Raw genomic sequence first — 24,452 nt, 5'->3', positions numbered from 1 at the left:
GAAAGAAAAACATTAAACATCGAACACCCATTAAGAAATGGGGAGGCAGGGATACCACTTTCCACTAAATAAAAAAATTAAGACGTTCAACCTTGAAGCAATATGCAACTTAGCGCACCCTCCTAAGTTTAGAGCACCCTCCCTGCTGCCTCGAGGACACATAGCCGGACGTGCAGCCAGAGGCGAAGCAGTGACGCTGCCTCCCGTTTTTTTTTTTTGCGTTGGAATTCATCTGTTCGGCGAAGTCCAGCACTCACATTAACATGTCAGCAGCGAAACACATATTGCCATAAACGAGAGAACACTTTAGCAGCCGCGAAGAAACGGGAACGCTGTCGCGCCGGCCAGACCCTGCGGGAAGCTGCACACGCGCGCAACCGTGCGACAGCATCGCCAAGCTCACCAGCGCCACCGCGGCCTTTGCGGCAGCGCATGAACGAGAGGATCGCGCTTTCTCGGCGGATATGCCGGCGTCACCTCCCCCTTCTAGCCAACGTTACTAGATTAACGGTGCTTCTAGCCACCATAGCGGTTGTACCAGCCATAGAGTTTCCTACAAAATTACTAGAGGGAACTCTGGCGCTGCAGTCGTTGTCGATCCTACTATGGGAATGAAGGGAAGTACATGGATTTGTCTGATCTTCGTGCTTGTGGATTCAAACGTTCTTGTGGCTTTGTATGTTATGCTATATAAATCTTCTTGTCGTATATTTCAGCACAATCTATATTCTCCGAAGTGCAGAAGACGGCGGAAACGCGTACAATTGCTATTAATTGCAACGATTGAGCTTGTCTATGATATGCCCAAATCGAAACGCGCCAAGCGTCTCAAAGCACTGGCATGCCCGCGATAAGTTCGTAAGTGCGTTTCATTCGCTTGTCGATACATTCATCCGTGGCTTAATGGTTTCAATATCAGGCTTCTTTACTAGAGTCCCTGTGTTCGAATCCTGCCGTCGGGCAATTTTAATAATGTTTAATTAATTATTTATTACGCAATAAACTGTTCAAAATGACGAGTTTACAAAGTCACAAATCCGCATGAAGCCAAAAGGACGAAGTTTAGGGAAATCCATGTACTACCCGTAATTCCCATGCTGGGACAACCGCTCCCATTGTAGCTCACGTAGGCACTAGCGCCAGAGTTCCCTCTAGTAATTTTGTAGGAAACGCTATGGTACCAGCATGGGAAGTACACGGATTTGCCTAAACTTCGTCCTTTTGGGTTGAAACGGCTTTGCGACTTTGTAAACTAGTCATTTTCAACTATCTACTGCGTAATAAATAATTAAATAAACGTGATTAAAATTGTCTGACGGCAGGATTCGAACACAGGAACTAAAATTTTTAAAATTATGGGGTTTTACGTGCCAAAACCACTTTCTGATTATGAGGCACGCCGTAGTGGGGGACTCCGGAAATTTCGACCACCTGGGGTTCTTTAACGTGCACCTAAATCTAAGTACACGGGTGTTTTCGCATTTCGCCCCCATCGAAATGCGGCCGCCATGGCCGGGATTCGATCCCGCGACCTCGTGCGAACACAGGAACTCTAGCACTGAAGCATGATATTGAAACCACTAAGCCACGGACGCATGTATCGCAGGCATGCCAGTGCCTTGAGACGCTTGGCGCGTTTCGATTAAGCCACCTGGACAAGCTAAATCATTGCAATTAATAGCAATTGTGCGTGCTCGCGGCGTCTTCTGCATTTCGAAGAGTATGGATTGCGTGGAAACTTACGACAATAATATTTATGTAGCGTAATATAAAAAGCTACAAGAACATCTGAATTCACAAGCACGAAGATCAGACAAATCCATGTACTTCCCATCATTCAGATGGTGGTGCAACTACTGCAGCGCCAGAGTTCCCTCTAGAAATTATTGTATGAAACTCTATGGCCTTTAGTGTCCCTTTAAACTTCACACTTCGTCTCGCCAGAACACCCCGGTCGTGCAGTTAAGCTTCGCGGTACCAAACAGTAGGCTACGGAGCATCGCGGAATCACCTTGGCCATAGAGTTTCTCACTACATTACCTAGAGGGAAATCTGGCGCTGCGGCGCTGTGGTATGCATGGGAATGCCGGTATATTGTGGACTCGCATTGGCATCGTTCTCGTAGAGACGACACCTTGAAGACGCGCTTGGCAAGTACCGTTCCGTCTGTCACAATGATTCATTTTCTACTAAAACAGCACGTGAAAAGCTGTTTTAGCTTTACTATTACGCGAAAACATATTTTGTTTAACTATGAGAACTTGTTATTGTGTGTACGACTACATGTTACGTAAAAACTTTCAGCGGGCCGCTAAAGTTGGAGGACAGACGACAAGGTTCGCGCTCGCTTTGAAACAGTTGGCCGTCTGTTCGTGCTTTTCTTCGCTTGGTCATGCATCGTGGGTGAGTAAAGATGTAATATGCGTGAATGGAAACATTTTATGAAGATTTTACTTTGAGAACGCGTTATTTGCGCAGCCATATCCACGTTTCAGACGAAGTATCTTACAACACCAGCCAACACGAGCCTCGCAGACACATATACCGTCATTCCCATGCCGGCACGGTGCCCCCTTAAGAAACTCCCATAGACGGTGGCGCCAGATTACCCTCTAGGTGTTATAGTGAGAAACTCTATGACCTTGGCGGCAGATGGATGGAATGGATGAATGGATGTTATGAGCGTCCCCTTTGGAACGGGGTGGTGGGTTGCGCCACCAAGCGGTTGCTACTCTACTGCCTAATGTCCTCCCTACGTTGAAGAAGAAAAAGAAACGCACGATGAATTCCCATATCCAAATTTTCTGACCCCAATGGTGAACTTTGTTTTTGTACGTCTTCATTTTTTTGTCGTTTCCCTACTTTTCTTCCACCTGGATGGATGGGTGGATGCATGTTATGAGCGTCCCCTTCGGAACGGGGCGGTCGGTTGCGCCACCAAGCACTTGCTATTATACAGTCTAATGTCCTACCTAGGTTAAACAATGAAAAAAAAAACGCTATGAACTACCACGCCCAAATTTTCTTATCCCCTATTGCGAACTGTGCTTTTGTACGTCTCCGCCTTTTGTCGTTTCTCTACTTTTCTTCTGCCAATCCTCCAATCGCCTCTTACTAATGCCTATTACGGACATGTTTGCTTTACCACTGCTCCCGCTAAACCCAAGGGCTTTAAGGATGCCAGTGGTGCCTAAATCGACCGCTGGGTAGACGTCTTCACATTCTAATGAAACATACTCCGTCGTTTCCCTAGCTTTAACGGAGCAAGCACATGCTTATTCTTCCTTCTTATATCTCGCTTTATAGGTGCGTGTTCTAAGGCATCCCGATATCGCTTCGAAAAGTAATGAGCTTCCTCTTGAGTTATCATAAATTGTTCCTTTCCTGATTTCATTTGTTTCCTCTTAAGTAGTTACTCGTGGCAGGTTTCTTTTCCATTGCCGCAACCCATGAGATTATTTCAGCCTCCCTGACTCTCCGCTTGACCTTCTTTGTTGCTGTGTTGCACACCATACAGGCCGCATACTTGCTGGTAAGCTTCCTACTTCTTCTCCTCCACTGTGAATCAATGTTTTTCCTGTACAGATACCTGGGGTGCGATCTTGTACGCGTTCCAAAATAGAACGGAGGCGGTTCGTTCTTTACGTCATGAACTAGGCGGTATGTTCCGTTCCGTTCGTCCGATAGCAGACGACACGGAATGATTGACAGCAGATATCACGTCGCAATTGACGTCATGGCGTTCGGCACGGTTCAAATTGACGAATCGTATTTGGCTCGGTGGAACGAACCGCCTCCGTTCTATTTTGGAACGCGTACAAGATCGCACCCCTGAACACCCTCCCAGCCTATTTACTTTCTTCCGTATTCCTGAGCCGTTCTTCATACTCAATTTTACTGCGAGCTTCCCTCACTTCAAAAATAGTCCAGTCCATATCACCCTGCACAGCTTCATTCGTAGTCTTCCCGTGAACGCCCAATGCGAGGCGACCCATTGACCTTTGTTGCGTACTCCAGGGTAGCGTATCGTACTGCTGCCGAGGAGTAGCGGCGCCTGCCTATCGACGCTCGACCGACGTTACTTATTGGGTAGCGTGGCGTTGTCGGCAGGCTGCAGGCATCCGGTAGACCATGGCGACCAAGCAAGGGCGAGACGATTTCTAGTGCGAAACTTGCATGGTTTATTGAAAAGTAGATGAAAGAAGATGAGAAGAGCATGAAGTGATTAAAAGTAAATTTCGGAGCCCCTTCGATTGGCTCTCTACAATCGAGGGCGGGATCTTGCTTCCGTCGATGTCACGTGACAGGCACAGAAGGAGGGCCCCTCCTCCTCTGGTTATACCGAGCCTGCTGAAAGGAAGAAGTTGTCCCGCCTCCTGGAATTGTAGACGCCTCTCCGCCTCTTCTGCGCGTTGCGGGTTCGTGGAAGTTCTCTTCTAGGTCCAATTCGAGGAAAGGGCCTCTCTAAACGCACACACACACACGCACACACACACACACGCACACACACACAAAAGAGGCCTGTACACTGCGGGGCTTCCGGCAGACAGGCAGACACTCGAAACGGTCATGGCGAATTAGAAAGTCACGCTTCATTTCGATGAGGCCTGGTGGAAGAAGGTCAGGTGAGAGAAAGTTCTTTCTGCACGTGGATCAGGACACCCACAATAACAGGCGAAGTCACGCCTCATTTTGACGAGGCAGGGTGAGATGGTCTGTTGAAATTCCTTTCAACACGTGGTGCCAGACGCCAACCCTAGCACCTCTGGTTCCCGTCGAGTCCTGATTATACCCATGATTTAAAGCAAACAACTGCATTTCCAAAAGTAAGTCCTGGAACCATTGCACCTTTCCACATACCTCGGAGGACCTCGTATCTATTGTATCCCCATAGCTCTCTGTGCTTCATTATGGCTGCATTTCTCTTCCCCTTTGCTGTTATGGTTTTTTCCTGTGTTTCCATATATCCATTGCCTTCGTTTATCCATATACCAAGGTATTTATATTCTGTTACCCGAGGTATTTCTTGGCCCTGTATCTCCACTGTCTGTTCACTGTTTTCATTGAATGCCATAACACCTGATTTTCTAACACTAAACTTCAAACCTAAATCGTTGCCTTCCTGTCCACAGATATTAGCCAAGCGTTGCAAATCACTTTGCTTGTTAGCTAGCAACACAATGTCGTCCGCATAAAATAAACCTGGGAGTTGCTGCTCTATTACTGTACCCGCCTGTTTGTATGAGAGATTAAACCCGATATTACTTCCTTCTAGCGCCCTCTCTATCCTCACCATGTACATCATAAACAACAGCGGGGATAAAGGGCACCCCTGCCTCAGTCCCTTGTTGATATGAACTTTCTCCTCGCTCCTCATCGCTTCGCATTCAACGCAAACGGTATTTTCTAGGTAAATCTCTCTCAAAAGCTGTATACAATCGTTACCTAAGCCTTCCCCTTCCAGGATATACCACAAAATGTTGCGGTCCACGTTGTCGTAGGCTCCTCTAATGTCTAAAAAGGCCACATACAATGGTCTGCTTTCTGCTTTTGATATTTCAATACACTGAGTAAGAACAAACAAGTTGTCATCCAAACGCCTACCTATTCTGAAGCCATTCTGAAGCTCTCCCAAAATGCCATTATTCTCTGTCCATGCTTGAAGCTTTAATTTGATTGCCTGCATTGCTAGCCTGTATATTACCGATGTAATGGTCAACGGTCTATACGAGTGAATTCTGTCTTTCTCCCCCTTTCCTTTATAAATCAAATTCATTCTACTTTGTCGCCAACTGTCTGGTATTCGTCTATCTTTTAAAGTTCTTTCCACTGCTTTCACCAGAGCTTCCTTACTTTTTGGTCCTAGTTCATTTATCAGCCTAATGGGAACCTCGTCTAGCCCTGTGGCTGTACGCTTTGGAATTTTCTCTTCCGCTTTTTTCCAGTTTAAATTTGTTAGCACCAGCTGCTTTTCCCCTTGGGTCTCTTTCATGCTCTTTTTTTCAACAAGTATAACCTCGTCATTGCCTTGGAAAGATTCTGCTGTTGCTTTTCGGATGTAATTTATTGCCGCTTCTCCTTCGAGTCTGTTTTCATCTTCGTCTAGGATATGTTGTTGTATTGTTGTTGACTTCCTGCCTAATAATTTTATGTGGTTCCAAAATATTCTAGGTGCGGCCTTCTGTTTCTCACGTATTTCTGGCAACCAACGTTCACTTTCACCTTTTATCTTTGCTTGCACCAGTATTTTAACCATAGACTTTTTCTCCCGGTATATTTCCCATTTACTAGTTACTTCATCCTGTGGCAACTGCGCCATCTTTGCCTGCCTGTGCTCTCGAGATGCTTTCTGTCGATCGGCGATCGCTTCTCGTATCTCCTTGTTCCACCAGCTTTTCGGTTTCTTTTTTCCTTTCCAACGAACATGTTGGTTCTCTTTCCATATTTCTGTCTTTATTACACTTATAAGCTCAACATATTCCCACTCTTTACTTGGCCATTTGCCAAGTTCTTCCTCAACTCTAGTGACTGTATTTGCTACTTGTTCAGTGTTCAAATTTGGACTGGCCATTTTTCTCTCCTTGCTCTCTTTCCCAACTACATATCCCATTTTCAATATGATGCGTTTATGGTCACTCCCTATGCTGTTAAACCCTTCCTCATCGATGACCATTTCTCTCAACTTATCATGAATTCCTTCTGTCATCAGACAGTAATCAATAGTCGATTGCCGGTTTCCCACTTCCCACGTGATCTGTCCTTCACACTTAGGTCCTGTATTCACGATCACGAGGTTATTTTGCTCACAAAGGCCCAGCATTGACTTCCCGTTATTGTCAGTATTGCCATCTAAATCCTGTATGTGGGCATTCATGTCACCTAATAAGACAATTTCAGCACCACTCCCGAAACCCTTAATATCAGCGCTTATGCATTCCACTAACTCTTTATTCTTCCCTGTGCAATTTTTTCCAGTCCACAAATACGTAACGCCCAGCGAAGTTTCTTTCCCACTCATTGTACCTGATAACCAAAGATGCTCTTGACATTGTGAATTTACTCTTTTCCATTTGGCTTCCTGATGGATGAGCGTTCCGACTCCTCCTCCCTTTCTTTCCGACTTAGTTCTGTTGCACCCTTCCCAGACATAATTGTCAATAACTGGTGGCTCTTCTGAGTCTCTAAGGTGCGTTTCTGTAACCGCATACACCCCTATTTGTTCTCTGTGTAACTGCTCCTCAATCTCTGCCCACTTTTCCTTTCTTCTGCCGCCCTGCATGTTTATGTAACCTATTGCATGGCGAGCTCTTTTTCTTGTTTTCCTCCTTTTTCTATAATCGACGGCGATGCTCTTCTGATGTTTCCCTAGGGGACCTTCTTCATTACTATCTACTCTGACCTCCTGAGCGTCCGCGGGGTCCCTAAAAAAGCAACTGCGCGACCACCAAGTCGCCAGCCCACTTCTCGTGCTAACCTGTAATTGAAGTGGATCCCGTCTCGTTTAAAACCACCGCAACTTTTCACTTCCCTGTTTACTTCGACAACCTCGAAGCCTTTCTCTCGGCTCATTTTCCATATTGCCTCATTAGCAGCCACTACGGCTCTTTGTACGTGACTGTCACGCACAGGCACCTCCGGCACTGTGCACACCACGATCTGCACCTGAGGGGATAGCTCACGCAAGTCGTCCACCCCCTTCGCCAAGCGCTGGGCTAGTCCTGGCCCTTTCCTGTTTAGGACGTCATTTAGCCCACCTGCTACTATGACGAGGTTGCGCACGTGGGCATTTTCCGCGAGCTTTTCTTTTGCTCGCTCCATGACAGAACCCAGTGTGCGCCCTGGAAATGTCCCTACCGCCACTCTTTTGTCGCCTTTCACCCTCTACACAATTGCTTTTGAGCACCCAGCCAGGTTTGAATCGCCTGCAATAATCACCCTTTCACTCTCTCCTACCTCTCCCTGCTTCCCTTTGTCATTTTCCGTGTGATTCGGACTCGACAAGGGGCATTGTCCCCTCGGCTCCTGATTCTTCCGCGTAGCGGCCTCAAGGTAGGTGCTGCTCTTTCCAGCTAACCCATCATCACCCTGCCTGCGTTCCACGTATTTTTCTGACCCTCCCGCGCCTGTCGCGTCGGGGGTCTGCGTTCCATTGTCACGCACATTCTCGGTCACAATGGCGTCCCTGTTCAGCTTTTCCTCGGCTGTTTCCAGTCTCTTTTCAACTACCTTCCGTGCCTCACGCTGGGTGTTTAGCTCATTTTTGAGCTCTTGCACCTGTTTGAGAAGCTCTTCCTGGAAACTCTCCATTATCTGCAGCCTAGTATGGACATCACATTGTGTGCCGGTTGATTCGACGCCCTCTGCATTTTCACCCGTCTCCTCATCTGCTTTGAGGGTCGCCCCCCGTACTGCCTGCTTTACCGGCTTTCTCGCCATGTATTGCACGGCTTTTTGCAAATACTATAATACTATATCAATGCAGAGCACGTGCCTTTTAGAAAAAACCGATACGCACAGGATCCAAATCCTCAAGATGCCGCAAAGCAACTCTGACCTCTGTTTCAAAAACAATCAATGCCGCGGAGACCAAAGGTATGACTCGCTCAACCACGCGGTCACGCTCTCACTTTTCTACCAAACACGCACAGTAAAATCACTAATAGCTATTTCTCTTGCCACTTCGAAGCTACTACTTAAAGACTACAAACACTCAACGTCCCACTAGGTTCACATGTTGGAACACGTGGCACGAAAGGACGCTCTAATCATCCTGCAAAACAAACGTACACGAAGCACACCCGCGCAGCCGAAATACGAGAGACAAATAAAAGAAAGGAAAGAAACGGGAAAACCCCCAATTACTATTTAAATTCAAGAAACCAGCAAATAAAAACAGAAGCAAGCTCAAAGCATGCAGAAAAACTTATGATTTCGTCGTCGCCACGGAGCCCCGAAAAGCACGTCCATTCGCCACAACCTGCTTTTAATGTATTAACGCCCTCTAGTGGTACGATAAAACAACTCGGAAACCGGGAATACGTGTGAATGTTGATAAAGACAGAATATGCTGTGTGGCTTTTGGTCGTTAACATCGCTCTACATTTACGATTGCTTAGTGCTAAACTGCGGAGGCTAAGTGCTAAACTGCGGAGGCACTGAAAAGACACGTCGTAAAATAGACACGAGCAGGAAAGCCTTATTTTGACGGCGCTAGCTCTCGGCCGGACCGAAATCGTGCTGATCGTTGCGACCAGACTGGCGTGTCGCGGAGAGCTGCGAAGATCGCGGCAGTCTAGGAGCGACGGAAATCGCTGAGTCGCTGAGTGAAAATAGCCCCATGTAAAAAAGCTTTTAAACTGTGAAAAGCCAACTTTAAAATGTGAAAAGCCGACTTTAACATGCCGTGCAGCAAAGCTGTCAATAGATAACGTGCCAATAGTGACGGCACACTAGGAAGGAACAATGACAGGAGCGCCTTGTCCTTTCTTCCTTTCTAGTGTGCCGTCACTATTGGCGCTTCATCTATTGAAAGCTATGCACCAACTAGCCCCACAACGTGGTTTACTGCAGCGAAGCTGACTTTAGGGAACCGACCGTCATTGTGCAGCACTTATAGAAAATTGTGCGCGCGTTGCATGTGTACTTAGAAGTTTAATGTCATTTGTAATTTAGCTTTCGACTTTGAACATATAGAAAGTGCGTGCGTGTTTGATTGTGGGGCATGTTAAAATAGCGCAAATAGCGCCAAAATGAATCAGTGGTGTGTTTTGGCGTCTTTCTTGACTCTTGTTCAATTCGAACTGCTGCATAATTCAATAATTTCCGTCGGTCCTGTCAGGGTTTAATTAATGGAAGTCGACTGTAGTCGATTTTTACCAATAAAAATATAACTAGGCCTGAGCACACGCCATGAAAATCCATGACATTGCGGCAAGCAGGTGCGGGAACTTCAAGGCAGCTTCGCCATACCGTGTTTAGTTTTTGTGACTGGATGGATGGATTTTATGAGCGTCCCCTTTGGAACGGGGCGGTGGGTTGCGCCACCAAGCTCTTGCTATTATACTGTCTGATGTCCTACCTGAGTTAAAAATGAAAAAGGAAACCACTGTGAACTCCGACAACCAAATTTTCTCACCCCCTATTGCGAACTTTGCTTTTGTACGTCTCCGTCTTTTGTCGTTTCCCTACTTTTCTTCCACCAATCTTCCAATCGCCTTTTACAAATCTATATTGCGGACATGTTTACCTTTGCTCTGCTCTCGCTAGACCCAAGGGTTTCAAGGAGGCCAGTGGTGCCTAAGTGGACCGCTGGGCAAATGGCTTCACATTCTAATAAAACATGCTCCATCGTTTCCCTAGCTTTACCGCAGCAAGCACATGCTTCTTCTTTCTTCTTATATCTCGCTTTATAGGTGCGTGTTCTAAGGCCTCCTGATCTCGCTTTGAAAATTAATGAGCTCCCCTTTGAGTTAATATAAATTGTTTCTTTCCTCATTTCGTTTTTTTTTCCTTTTAAAGGGAAGCTGAAGAGTCTGTCGAATTCAATAAGACGCTCATATACGGATGCGGGAACCTTATAAACCATGAAGGTAAAATTTTCGGGGGGATTTTTCACTTAGGAGCGACGCAATCGTCGGTTAAAATTGCGCTGTAGCTCCACCCCCCGTCGAGCGCCGCGCGCTGCTGCTGACGCTGACGATGCGAGCGGAGACCGGAAACTGCGGCTTAGTGACGTCAACACTGGTGTTCCGCTCCTTCACAGTCTCCGTGACCGTGCCTAACCGGATTTATTTCTGCGTGTGTGCCGTCCTAATCTGCTTTGCTCGACCCTACATTCGTTTATTTGTGTGTATATAGGAGTGGTAGTTGACGTGCGCAGCATCAATTGAACTTGCAGGACGATCATGCCGGCGTTCTGTGCAGCCTACGCTTGCACGAACACCAGCGGCCGCGACGATGTTCCGATGTTCCATTAGTTCCTCCAAGACAAGAAGGTTTCAGCTAAGTGGGAGGCTGCTATGAAGCGAAACAACTTCAAGCGCTCAAGAACAACAGTGTTGTGCTCTAACCACTTCCGTGACGATTACTACCGGAGGTTATCAATAATGGGTGCTTTGGTTTCTCCTTCGTGTTAGCACGCTGAACGGAAGGTGCACGTTTATCGCCCACCCTTGACGAAGGTTTCATCGCCAAGCCTGCATGCAGCTACCATAAGGCAGTGCAAGCGTAAAGTTTGCATGTGTTGGAAAGCCTGCTCACACCAAGACGCTGCGCTCCCCCTTCTCTCGCACACATGAGAAACCGACCATCTCACGTAGCCGACGAAATTCGCCGGCTACGAGTAGCGTGCGGATGGCGCGCTGATGAAGGTTCTATACTACACGTGCTACAACAGCCGGTAAACTTTGCCCGCGTTTAAACCGTCTGTGTAGATTGCCGACAGCTTTGGGGCAGCGCACAAATGCTGAAGATCGCATCACCGCTTACGTTCTACCAGGAGGCATGCAGGAACATAACACTACAGTTGTTTGCCCGGAAACGTACTCACTGGAACGCTGAATGCAGCTTAGCAAAAAACATACTCGCAAAAGAGCATTTCCAACACAAGGAGATGCTAACACTTCGCCTTCGTTCGCGTGGAAAGCAGTGCTTGCACCAGCATTTTTTGCCTCTTGGAGAGGCCGGCTCTTCGCAAGCGGCTCGTACATGTAGTATGTACAAGTATGTACGTACGTGTAGTATGTACAAGTATAAACCCCTTACAAGTGATCTTGCACGCGACAGCGACAGCGCTACAAGCGAGGTGATCGCTGTCGCGTTCACTCGTCGTCTGCAAGCCGAACGCCACGCGAGCGACGGCTTTGAGCGACGACTTGCCGGTATGAGGGCAGCAATATACGCGCCGAAACTAGCGTGACGCATGCTTTACCAATTTCAGTTGATGTATTTTACTGAAGAAGATGCACAAAATATTTCTGAAGGTCTGGCAATAGGTTCTTATTCTTGCACGTGTAAAATTCAGTAGTTTGCTCGCTGCGTGCGACAAACAGTAGTATTTGAGTTTTGTACATCCAGTTTCGGCTTCGCACAATTGGCTAGTCGCTCATAGCATTTCCGGGCGACGAGCGACGAGTTCTAGATTTCTAGAAACAAGTGATCGAGCGACAACACCGAGCGATTTGTTCAAGCGACGGCCCGTTTTGTCGCTCGAAGCCATCGCCCGTCACCGTCGCGCGCAATATCGCTCTCGTAGAGTTTGGACTTAACGCCGAACTTCTCAGAGAAACGCAAGCTCTCGAAAATTTCCATGACCGTCTCAGCAAAACACCACCAAACTACTTTGCACCGTGCTTTGTGTGTAGCGGCAGCAGTCGGTCCGGACGAACACCATTGTTGACGTCATGAGGCGCACGACCAATCACAGGCGTAAGCGAGGCGCGCGAGCTGGGCGTGTCTGCTGCTGCACTTTTCGTCGAAATAAAATAGTTTTGCGCTTTGTTTCGCTCGATTTTGATGCGATATTCGAATTCAGAGGGGTGAAAACCACGGCGTACTGCTCTTCACTCATTTTTTCTGGAAAAGCTTTCATCTTCCCTTTAAGTAGTTACTCACGGCAAGTTTCTTTCCCATTACCGTCACCCATGAGATTATTTCAGCCTCTCTGACTTTCCGCTTGACGTTCTTTGTTCCTGTGTTGCCCATCCTACAGGCCGCATAATTACCGGTAAGCTTCTTAGTTTTTTTCCTCCACTGTCAATCAGTGTTTTTCCTGCGCAGATACCTCAACACTGTCCCAGCCTATTTACTTTCTTCCACATTCCTCAGTCGTTCTTAATAATCAATTTCACTGTGAGCTTCCCACGCTCTTCTGAGTCCATAAGGTGCGTTTCTGTAACCGTATACACCCCTATATTTGTTCTCTTTCTAACTGCTCATCAATCTCTGCCAACTTTTCTTTTCTTCTGCCGCCCTGCATGTTTATGCAGCCTATTGCATGCCGAGCTCTTTCTTCCTTTCCTCCATTTCCTGTTATTGACGGCAATGCTCTACTGATGATCCCCTTGGTGACCTTCTTCATTACTATTTATTCTGGCCTCATGAGCGCCCATGGGTCCCCAGAAAAGCAACAGCGCGACCGGCAAGTCGCCAGCCCACTTCTCGTGCAAGCCTGTAATTGAAGCGGATCCCGTCTCGTTGAAAACGACCACAACTTCTCATTTCCCTATTTACTTCGACAACCTCGAAGCCTTTCTCTCGGCTCATTTTCCATATCTGCACATTAGCAGCCACTATGGCTCTTTGTACGTGACTGTCACGTACAGGCACCTCCGGCACCGTGCACACCACGATCTGCACCTGAGGGGATAGCTCGCGCAAGTCTTCCACCCTCTTCGCCAAGCGCTGGGCTAGTCCTGTCCCTTTCCTGTTTAGAACGTCATTTAGCCCACCTGCTACTATGACAAGGTTGCGCACGTGGGCATTTTCTGCGAGCTTTTCTTTTGCTCGCTCCATGACAGGACCCAGTGTCCGCCCTTGACATGCCCCTACCGCCACTCTTTTATCGCCTTTCACCCTCTCCACAATTGCTTCTGGGCACTTAGCCAGGTTTGAGTCGTCGGCGATAATCACCATTTCACGCTCCCCCAGCGCTCCCTGCTTCCCTTTGTCCTTTTCCGCGTGATTCGAAATTGACAAGGGGGATTGACCCCTGCGCTCCTGCTTTTAACGCGATAGCGTTAAGGAGCTCGTGTCGCAGAAAAGCCGGTGTCGTCGGCGTCGGTGTCGGCGTCCGCGGCGTTGGCCGTGAGCGATAAATCACGGCAGGCACTTCATAAATAAAAAGCAACTTCCAAGGTGGGCTGGGTGGGAATCGAACCAGGGTCTCCGGAGTGTGAGACGGAGACGCTACCACTCAGCCACGAGTTCGATGCTTCCAAGCGGTGCAAACGCGCCTCAGGTGAATGCGGTGTTGCCTTCGAAACGAGCCGTGGAAAGTTATACTGCGGTGTATATCGGTAATTATGAACATGTAACTTACAGAAGTCAATATTACACGAGTAGCGAAGTGCGTTTCCGCTGCATTTCTTCTGCGCTTTCCGCACACGCAGAGCCATCTTGCGGCAAACACAGAAGACACCCTCCTCTCCATGTACGGAGCTGCCCCGACAGATGGCGCGCCACGCGCGCATTGGAGTAGTGCGGTCCGGACTCTCTCTCCCCTGACAACGCTTCGCCTTGCTCCCTCTGCAGAATCAAGCGTACTTCCTTTCTTTAGATCACTATCTGTCTATCTCTCTGCCCGTGCCGATCACGACGTTTGGCTGGCGGGCATCATTTCCCCCTCCGAGATACCGAGTTCTTTGGTTCGTTCCGCTTGCTCAGGCGCACGTTTCGTTGCTGCGCCGAACGCTGCGTTGCTCGACCATATGGCTCGACGCTCACCGCGTCCGATGCGGGGCGCCTCGTAAGTGATGGCTGCCCTGTAGCCCATTGTCTTACACCCCTTGGCGGGTCAACGGGAACGCTGTCGCGTTCCACTCTTGAAGGCGAAGCTTAAGCGTCCTCCAATTTTTTTCCCGTGGCCGCTTCAAGCAGGCACGTACCCAAGGGGGGGCCCGCCCCCCCCCCCACTTGAAATAAGGATGCATGCACCCCCCCGCCCACGCCAGCACTTCTCACACAAATTTCTAAAGCGTCGCCAAGTCAATGTTGAGACTTGACAGCTATTCGGCGCTCAAAATTTTGCTGCCTTTTTCACTGCTCTTGGATGCCGGTAGTTATCGGCGTCGCCTAAGATATGAAGGCCACTTTTCTTCTCAATTCGGTGCCCGCGCAATTAACTCCATATGCATTTTCCACCGTCTTTTTAACGGCCACACGCATCGTCGTTGCTTCGTTAGTTCAACCTTCTTCGTTTAGACTGATCCAGGGACCAGGAAAGGGATTCAATTCGTGGTCAGCTGGTCTATATGCACGGGGAAGGAATTGCGGCCCGTGAAAATGCTAATTGCGTTTAACTTTCCTTTTGTTTCATAGTTTCCTCCAGTGACGGCTCGCCGCAACGCTGACAGATCCTCGGAACCATATACCCGCCATATGGGTTAGATAAGGTGGAAAATAAAATAATGCGAGACAGAGTCCATCACCAAACCCTGCAATAACCCTTAAACTCATAGGCAACATGACTGTCACCCGTTAACTCGTCTGGTTTTACCCTAATTGTACACCTCTTTTCGTGCAAAATTGCGAACTGGAAGCAAGAGTCGCAAGTATTTGAGAAATTAAGCAGTCTACAAAGGGAGAGAGTCAAGGCAACAGCCAAACAGTAAGGAAAATAAAAAAATAACAAATTTAACTGTTTATGAAAATATTTATGGATCAACATCTTTTTATTTAAAAAGGAAGTAGACAAAACGCCACCGCAAGTGGAGGACAATTCCATGTGTTCCGAATGACGCTTCTGCAGTTATCATTCGAGCCGCCTAACGTAGCCACTTCTCTGCTGTGCTTGTGTAGGGGTTTTTCTAACCTTCCGCGGCGGGTGCAGTATGCAGTACATGTAGAATCGCAGCTTCCTGCGCCATACGTGGTTGTACGTGACTGGCCGCCAGGCATCGTTACGTAACTTCCCAAATAACAATACGAGTCGGTTTTGGTACTTAACTTGGTAGAGCAGTAAATTAGTGATTCAAAACAACGCAAATATATATTTCTGTATAATTCTTCCAGAGCTAATTTAAATAAGGCTACTACAGTCGGATACAACTTACGCCTGCAATGAAGCCACGTCCACGCACTCATAACGGCCAGCCACTGTTCCTCCGCGAGGCTGCAAATAATTCAAATTTCAAACTTTTTCTGTTACCCCAATAAGGCGGTACCTACAAAAATGATATTATTAGCGCGTAATTTTACACCTTTTTCCTCGCCTATCATAATGGAATGGCGAATGCCTAATTTTTTATTGAACTGAAATAACATATGCTTGTTTCGCTACAACTATTTGTTGTGAAGTTTCACTTCAGTTAACAGTGAAGTTTCATGAGTAAAACGGTTTCAGCAGTGAAATTAACTGCACCGCAGACTTTTGAAAAGCGAAATATTCAGACTCTATACATTTTGTCCATGTCTGTTGCACAAATCATTGATTCCGCCGATGAAAAGGCTCTTTAAGAACAGCAGACGCTCCGGAGGTATCAAGTATGACGCCATATTGAAAAGGCCGCATGACAACGATTTAGTTTTTCTGTGATTGGCTGGCGGAGTAACACAACTCCGCGCTATCCGTGTGCCTTTGTTGCCAACTGCTGTTTTTTTTAAGTTCTATTCTACTTAAGGAATCTTTATTATACACTTTCGCTTCTTTACTTATTCTTGGCAGTGTTCTTCCTGCGCTTCTTTCCTGTGCGAGTCCATTTGACGTGGTTCTTTGTTTGCCAAGTAAAGGAGAGGTGTATCGCATAGGCGTACCTGTAAAATACACCTTATTTCATTTCTCTTTTGTGGGTTTACGCGTTTTTATGGCGAATGGTGAGCGTTATTCACATTTGTACTGGTAAATGTACCCCCCTCATTTGCATAGAAAGGTTACCTTGGATTAAACCCTCCTCCCCCCCCCCCCCCGCCGAAAAAAATCCTGGGTACGTGCCTGGCCTCAAGGTAGGTGCCGCTCTTTCCAACTAACCAGAGAGTGGCTTGAGCTTTTGTGGCGGATGGACGTGCTTCTTAGGGCTCCGTGGCGGCGACGAAATCAAAAGTTTTTGTTCATGCTTTGTGCTTGCTTCTGTTTTTTATTTGCTTATTTTTTTAGCCTTTAAATAATAATTGAGTAGTTTTTTGCCCCTCTATTTTTTCGTATGCGTAGCAGTGTTTCGTGTACATTTGGTTTTGCAGGACAGTCAGAGCGTCCTTTCGCGCCACGTGCGTCAACATGGGCAACCAGGTGGGACGTTAAGTCATTATAGCCTTTAAATAGTATCTTGGAAGTGGCAAGACTAATAGCTATTAGTGGTTTTACTGTGTGTGTGTTGGAAGGCAAGTGAAAGGGTGGCTGCGTGGTTGAACACGTGCGAAAACGTGTGATACTTTAGTCTGTGCGGCATTGATTGCTTTTAAATGGGTGGTGAGAATTACTTTGCGACATTTTGAGAATTTAGATCCTGTGCGTATCGGTTTTTGCTAGAAAGCACGTGCTCTGCATTATTATAGTAGTATAGCGTTATAGTATTTGCAGTAGAAAATGCCGCGCAATACATGGGAAGAAAGCCGGGAAAGCGTGAAGTGTGTGCGGGGTCCCTCAAGGCAGATGAGGGGACGGATGAGAATGGAGAGGGAACCGAGTCAATCGGCACACAGTGTGATGTCGATGCGAGGCTGAAGAAAATGGAGGCTTTCCAGGAAGAGCTTGTCAAATAAGTTGAAGAGCTTAAAAATGAGCTAAATAGGGAGCGTGATGTACGGAAAGTAGGGAAAAAAAGACTTGAAACAGCCGAGGAAAAGCTGAACAGAGCCTCCATTGAGAACGAGACTGGTCGTGGCAACGGAACGCAGTCCCCCGACGTGGCAGAAGAGGGAGTGCCAGCAAAGTACGTGGAATGCGGGCAACGTGTTAAGGGGTCAACTGGAAAGAGCGGCACGTACTTTGAGGCCGCCACGCGGAAAAAGCAGGAGCGCATGGATTAATGCCCCTTGTCAAATCCGAATCACGCGGAAAAGGACAAAGGGAAGCATGGAGAGGTAGGAGAGAGTGAAATGGTGATTGTCTCCGGCGACTAAAACCGGGCTAGGTGCGTAGAAGCAATTGTAGAGAGGGTGAAAGACGATAAAACATTGGCGGTAGGGACTTCCCAGGGCGGACACTGGGTTCCGTCATGGAGCGAGCAACGGCAAAGCTCGCAGGAAATGCCCACGTGCGCAACCTTATCATAGTAGCAGGTGGGCTACATGACGTCCTAAACAGAAAAGGGACAGGACTAGCCCAGCGCTTGGCGAAGGGGGTGGAAGATTTGCGCGAGCTATCCCCTTAGGTGCAGATCGTGGCGTGCATGGTGCCGAAAATGCCTGTGCGTGACAGTCACGTACAAAGAGCCGTAGTGGCTGCTAATGCGGCAATATGGAAAATGAGCCGAGAGAAAGGATTCGAGGTTGTCGAAGTAAACAGGGAAGTGAGAAGTTGTGGTGGTTTTAAACAAGACGGGATCCACTTCATTTACAGGCTAGCACGAGAAGTGGGCTGGCGACTTGGTGGTCGCGCTGTTGGTTTTTTAGGCGGCCCGTGGGCGCTCAGGACGTCAGAGTAGATAGTAATGAAGAAGGTCCCCTAGGGGAACATCAGAAGAGCGTCGCCGTCAATAGCAGAAAATGGAGGAAAGGAAGAAAGAGCTCGCCATGCAGTAGGCTACATAAACATGCAGGGCGGCAGAAGAAAGGAAAAGTGGGCAGAGAATGATGAGCAGTTAAAAAGAGAACAAATAGGGGTGTATACGGTTACAGAAACGCACCTTTGGGACTCAGAAGAGCCGCCAGTGATTGGGAATAATGTTTGGGAAGGGTGCAACAGAACTAAGCCGGAAAGAAAGGGAGGGGGAGTCGGAATGCTCATCCATCAGGGAGGCGAATGGAAAAGAGTAAATTCACAATGTCAAGAGCATCTTTGGTTATCAGGTACAATGAGTGGGGAAAAAACTTGGCTGGGCGCTACGTATTTGTGGACCGGAAACAATTGCACAGAGAAGAATAAAGGGTTAGTGACATTAAGGGTTTAGGGAATGATGCCGAAATTATTTTATTAGGTGACATGAATACCCAGATACAGGTTTTAGATGGCTATACCAACAACAACGGGAAGACCTTTGTGATCAACGTAAGCTCGTTATCGTGAATACAGGGCCTAAGTGAGAAGAGCAGTTCACGTTGGAAGTGTGAAACCGGCAATTCACCATTTAGTACTGTCTAATGACAGAAGGAATTCATGATAAGTTGAGAGAAATGGTCATTGATGAGGAAGGTATAGCAGCATAGGGAGAGACCATAAACGCATCATTTTGAAAATGGGATATATAGTTGGGAAAGAGAGTAAGGAGTACAATATGGCGAGTACAAATTTGAACGCTTAACAAATAAGATATATAGGCATTAGAGTCGAGGGAGAACTTTGCAAGTGGCCAAGTAAAGATTGGGAATATAGTGAGCTTCTAAGTGTAATAACGACTAAAATACGGAAAGAGAAGCAACATGTTCGTTGGAATGAAAAAAGAAACAGAAAAGCTGGTGGAACAGGGAGATACGAGAAGCGATCGCCGAACGACAGAAAGCATCCAGAGAGCACAGGCAGGCAAAGGAGGCGCAGTTGCCGCAGGATGAAGTAGCCAGTAAATGGGAAATATACCGGGAGAAAAAGTCTATGGTTAAAATACTGGTGCAAGCAAAGATAAAAGGTGAAAGTGAACGTTGGTTGTCAGAAATACGTGAGAAAAAGAAGGCCGGACGTAGAGTATTTTGGAACCAGATAAAATTATTAGGCAGGAAGTCAACAATACAACAACATATCCTAGATGAAGATGGAAAGAAATCGGAACGGGAAACAGCGTTATATTACATCCGAAAAATGACAGCCGAATCTTTCCAAGGCAATGTCGAGGTTGTACTTGAACAACAACAAAAAAAAAGCCTGAAAGAGAATGAGATGGAAAAGGAGCTTGTGCTGACAAATTTCAACTGGAAAAAAGCCGAAGAGAAAATTCTTAAGCGCACAGCCTTAGGTCTAGACGAGGTTCCCGTTAGGCTGTTTACTGAACTAGGACCAAAAAAGTAAGGAAGCTCTGGTGAAAACAGTGGAAAAAACTTTAAAAGATAGACGAATACCAGACAGTTGGCGACAAAGTAGAATGAATTTAATTCATAAAGGTAAGGGGGAGAAAGATGGAATTCACTCGTATAGACCGTTGAACTTTACATCGGTGATATACAGGCTAGCAATGCAGGCAATCAAACTAAAGCTGCAAGCATGGGCAGAGAGTAATGGCATTTTGGGAGAACTTCAGTATGGCTTCACAACAGGTAGGCGTTAGGATGATAACTAAATTGTGCTTACTAGTGTATTGAGATATCGAAAGTAGAAAGTGGACCGTTATATGTGGCCTTTTTCGACATTACAGGAGCCTCTGACAACGTAGACCGCAACATTTTGTGGGATATTCTGTGGATATTTGTGGGGCATTTTGTGGGTGACGATTGTCTACAGCTTTTTAGAGAGATTTACCTAGAAAATACCGTTTGCGTTGAATGGGAAGGGATGAGGAGCGAGGAGAAACTCGATATCAACATGGGACTGAGGCAGGGGTGCCATTTATTCCCACTGCTCTTTATGATGTACATGGTGAGGATGGAGTGGGCGCTAGAAGGAAGTAATATTGGGTTTAATCTCTCACACAAACAGGCGGGTACAGTAGTAGAGCAGCAGTTTCTAGGTTTATTTTATGCGGACGACATCATGTTGCTAGCTAACAAGCAAAGTGATTTGCAACGGCTGGCTAATATCTTTGGACAGGAAGGCAACAATTTAGGTTTGAGATTTAGTTTTAGAAAATCAGGTGTAATGGTATTAAATGAAAACAGTGAACAGATAGGGGCAATACAGGGTCAAGAAATACCTCGGGTAACAGAATATAAATACCTTGGTATTTAGATAAACGAAGGCATTGGATATATGTAAACACAGAAAAAAACAATAACAGTGAAGGGGAAGAGAAACGCACCCATAATGAAGCACAGAGCGCTTTGGGGATACAATAGGTACGAGGTGCTACGGGGTATGTGGATATGTGTAATTCTTCCAGAATTTACTTTTGGAAATGCGGTTGCTTGCTTGAAATCAGGGATACAGTCAGGACTCGAAATTTTTACCTGTGAGCAAGGCTCTCGTGTGGGAGCCGAAACGTCTTCTTTTCTTTTAAATTTTACTTTGGTCGGCGTAGTGCCCCGGGTTTTGTCTACCTTTTCACCATGTTTCGTCGCGACCAGACGGGCTTCCGTCAAACACTGAACTTAAGCATGGAATATAGGGTGAAATGGATTTGTAAATTGCATTCGTCCAAATGTGTACAGCAAATTGCACTTGTCTAAACCTACTGTCACTGTCTCAGTTTTAGGCGGTTCTTTTTTTCTCTCTGGACAGCTCTCTCCTTATAGAGCGACTTTGTTTAAAAGTGTAGGCGTGTGAGCACAAAAAACAGCACTATTTTTTCTGTTACTTCTTTGATATGCTTGTCTCACTCAACTTGATAAGAGTTTACAGTACCCAGAAACAACATAAAATCGTATATTCTTTATGCTTACACCTTCTTAACAGAGAGAAAAATAGTAAATGCTTCCTGGAATGTTACAAGCACGGCCAGCTCGTCGCCAGCATATCGCAAGCCTCCCCGGTTAAAGTGCTTAATAAACTGATTGTTTTCACTGTGCGCTACATCCCGCTTTTTTGCGTTTAGTTTTGATGCCCACATGTCACAAGAATTTTTCCTCTTATACTTTCAAACTATGTAGTCAGCCATAATAAAGTAGATGGCTGTAACTTTTCTATACAAGATAGCTGCTGTGGTCGTTGCCTAAAGCTGACTGAATGCAGAAACAGCATCATCTCCAACCTCTAACATGTCCTCGACGATATCTTGTATGCCAAAGACAGTTCGTGCCAATGTCGAGCAGATCATTTACAAATCGAAGCGGGTAGTTTTCTGAGTTTGGGGGTTGCACAACTTAGACAATCCGCCTTTTTTCATTTCCTGTGCTGCCACCCGCCGCTGGAAACGTTTTGAAAGGGTGCCAGGGCATTCGCCCGTTGATTTGCGGGCCTGCGCCCACGTTGAGTACGCGTCGGTTGTGCGTTTCGTGGATGGCGAATAATTAATAATGGCTTCTCCGCAGCGCAACATGCCGTTCCTGGAAGCCATGTAGCATTCGCCGACTGCTGGGTGAGGAGGCCGAAGTGCGCTGTTGTGCAAATAGTGTGGCCTATAAAGGCACGCCGAGTTCCGTTGGCCGACACGGCTGCCTTGGAGTTTGTTGTTGGTGATTTACGCACTTGTAGCTAGCTTTTTGCATTCTTTTTTACACGTCATTGAGACATTTCGCATATTCAAGAAGTCTTCGAGTGCAGCCTTCCCCGTCGGATTTATCAAAGCGGTACACATGCTTACGTAGACATCTACAGTCACATATCGTTGTTAGCGCCAAATATCGTGGAAAAGGTGCATCGTTTCATTAATAGGAAACATTGCCAAAACGTAGCAAAGCATACATTTCTGAGCATATGTGCCGTGTCGTTACACCCTAGAGTCTATATGAGCGGCCGGACCACTTAAATAACGACAACTGTGATCCAGATGCATATATTACGGGCTGTTAATTAATTACTGATTCTCGTTTTTCTTTAACTTCATCATACTTGCAGTTTGCGGGTGCCATAAATCATTATTAGATCAAACTCTGCTCGGCATAAGCACTCATTGATAGGCCATGTTGTTCTCTCGTGAAAATGCCGATGCCATCACTGGCACCGTTGGTATAACTGAGCGAGACGGTTTTTTAGGCTGCTGTATAGCGAATGCACCGTCTCTTGTTTCCCGTTTGACGCAGAGGTGAACAGTGAATCTCTGGAATTGAGAAATGTGTCAGCATAACAACACGCACAGACCCACCCATCTACATAGCGACCGGTAACCTACGGGTACGGTGACGTGGAGGTGATGGCACAGCGCCTCTCATTGTGTACGCGTCGGGAAGGGTAGTTGATTTCAAATCGCTAAGGCCATAGCTGAACAATAAAAGGCTTCGTCCTAACTGATTACATTTCAGTTCCGTACCGCCGGCAGCGGGCGCACGAACGGCTTAACCTTCGCTGAGCGGTATCAACATATTGGCTTCATGTGCGCAGCTTGAGAGGGTTGACGCATTTCAAATAGGTAGGCATGTCTGACTCATTTTGAGCGCGATTAATTATATATATACAAGCGAACGCGCTGCCACAATCATGTTGTCGGTTCGACGGCCGATCGGCACGCTGATTTTGTCGGTGCCGTCGACGAGAAAAGCCGTCGCAGTACGACAACTTGCGCTTATCGGTTACGTTGTATATGATTGAGTCTGGCATGATGATTTCAGTGACGCACTGTACTGAACAGACCGTCAATCGTTGGCGCGAGCGTCTTGTCCGTCCCGTATCGACCCAGTGTTATCGCGCCTTAAACCAGTACGCCAAGTCAGGCACGCCCTGCCACCACCAGCAAGTGAGTGCCCACGCTGCAAGAAGGCTTCGTCAGCAACGGGATGTTGTGAAGTGTCGCCGAAGCGTAACGCACGGGTTTTTCGTTAAATTCGCTAGCCATCACTGATGGCTCACGGAGTAGTCCGCACTACTCGGACGAAGCCCTGACCGCTTTCTGTCTTTTAAAAAGGTTAGTCGCAGTCTTACGCTACGCACGTTTTCGGCACCGCAACGACGTCGAGCTTCAACGTGGTCACGAGTGCAGCGCGCGCCTGCCGCGCGCGTTCCTTGCAAAATGTGCCCGCCATAGACGTCCGCACGCCAAGTTTCATCCTAGTGTTCCTGTATATGCAGGGAGCAGAGTTGCGGTCCGGTTTATGATCCAGCTCTGCAGTGGAGCCACTCCTCGCGCGCGCAGGAGGCAAATGCCGCGCGGTGTTCCATGGGCTTTTTTGTCTGCTGGTCGCGAGCAACATGCGGCAACTGTACGCAAGCGCTGAGCAAGATGACACTTTTTAATGCAGGCCAAGCTTGAACGATTGGCGTAGCCGGAGAGGTGCCAACCCCGCGAAATTTTTAGTTTGTGTGTACCTATATACACACACTTATACAAACACACGCATGAATGTACATATAAAGGGTAGGATCCCCCTCGATCCCTCGAAACGAAATCTTAACTACGCCCGTGGCTCGAACAGCTCAAAAGTTCGTGTGCAAACGCGCGTTACCTTGCAACAAAAAGCGGTGCAATGTTTTTCAGCATGCACATAAAGTTTCTCACGAAGGCGGAAGGCAAGAAATGTTTTAAAGGAAAGAAAACATGCTACTCTGTAGTGGTGAAGTGTAATTTCTACAATTGAACATTCCTGTGTGGATGTATGTTTCCGAATCAGTGTGAGCATATTTTTTTCATTCATTTCTTTTGTCAAACAACGCGATAGAGTGATTGCGCCAATTGTTTATTTCCCTTTCTACTATGTTTAGTTCCTTCACACCACCACAGCGGCAAATGTACTCTTGATCGGTTTTTATAATAGCTGGATTTTGGTGCGGTTAGGTGCCTAATTTTTCGTGCCCATAGCTACCAAAACAGGTGCTCAAATTACTAGCATCGTGAACAAATCGCATTGCTACATATGAGAACTGCATAGCCTTCAAGGATTTTCAAGAAGCATGCTTTTGCTAAGAA

General features: G+C 46.9%; 1 protein-coding gene across 1 annotated transcript in view; it reads left to right on the top strand.

Annotated features, from left to right (window-relative positions):
• hfp (Poly(U)-binding-splicing factor hfp) overlaps positions 1-24,452 on the top strand; it is a 322,321-nt gene that overhangs the window by 239,309 nt on the left and 58,560 nt on the right. Inside the window, exon 13 of the mRNA XM_070531376.1 lies at positions 16,894-16,942. Coding sequence (XP_070387477.1) covers positions 16,894-16,942 — 49 coding nt within the window. The remainder of the gene's footprint in view (positions 1-16,893; positions 16,943-24,452) is intronic.

The sequence above is a fragment of the Dermacentor albipictus genome, chromosome 1 (assembly GCF_038994185.2).
Source record: "Dermacentor albipictus isolate Rhodes 1998 colony chromosome 1, USDA_Dalb.pri_finalv2, whole genome shotgun sequence".
NCBI lineage: Eukaryota > Metazoa > Arthropoda > Arachnida > Ixodida > Ixodidae > Dermacentor > Dermacentor albipictus.
The sequence above is the reverse complement of the archived record's forward strand: the minus strand, read 5'-3'. Positions and strand labels throughout refer to the sequence as shown.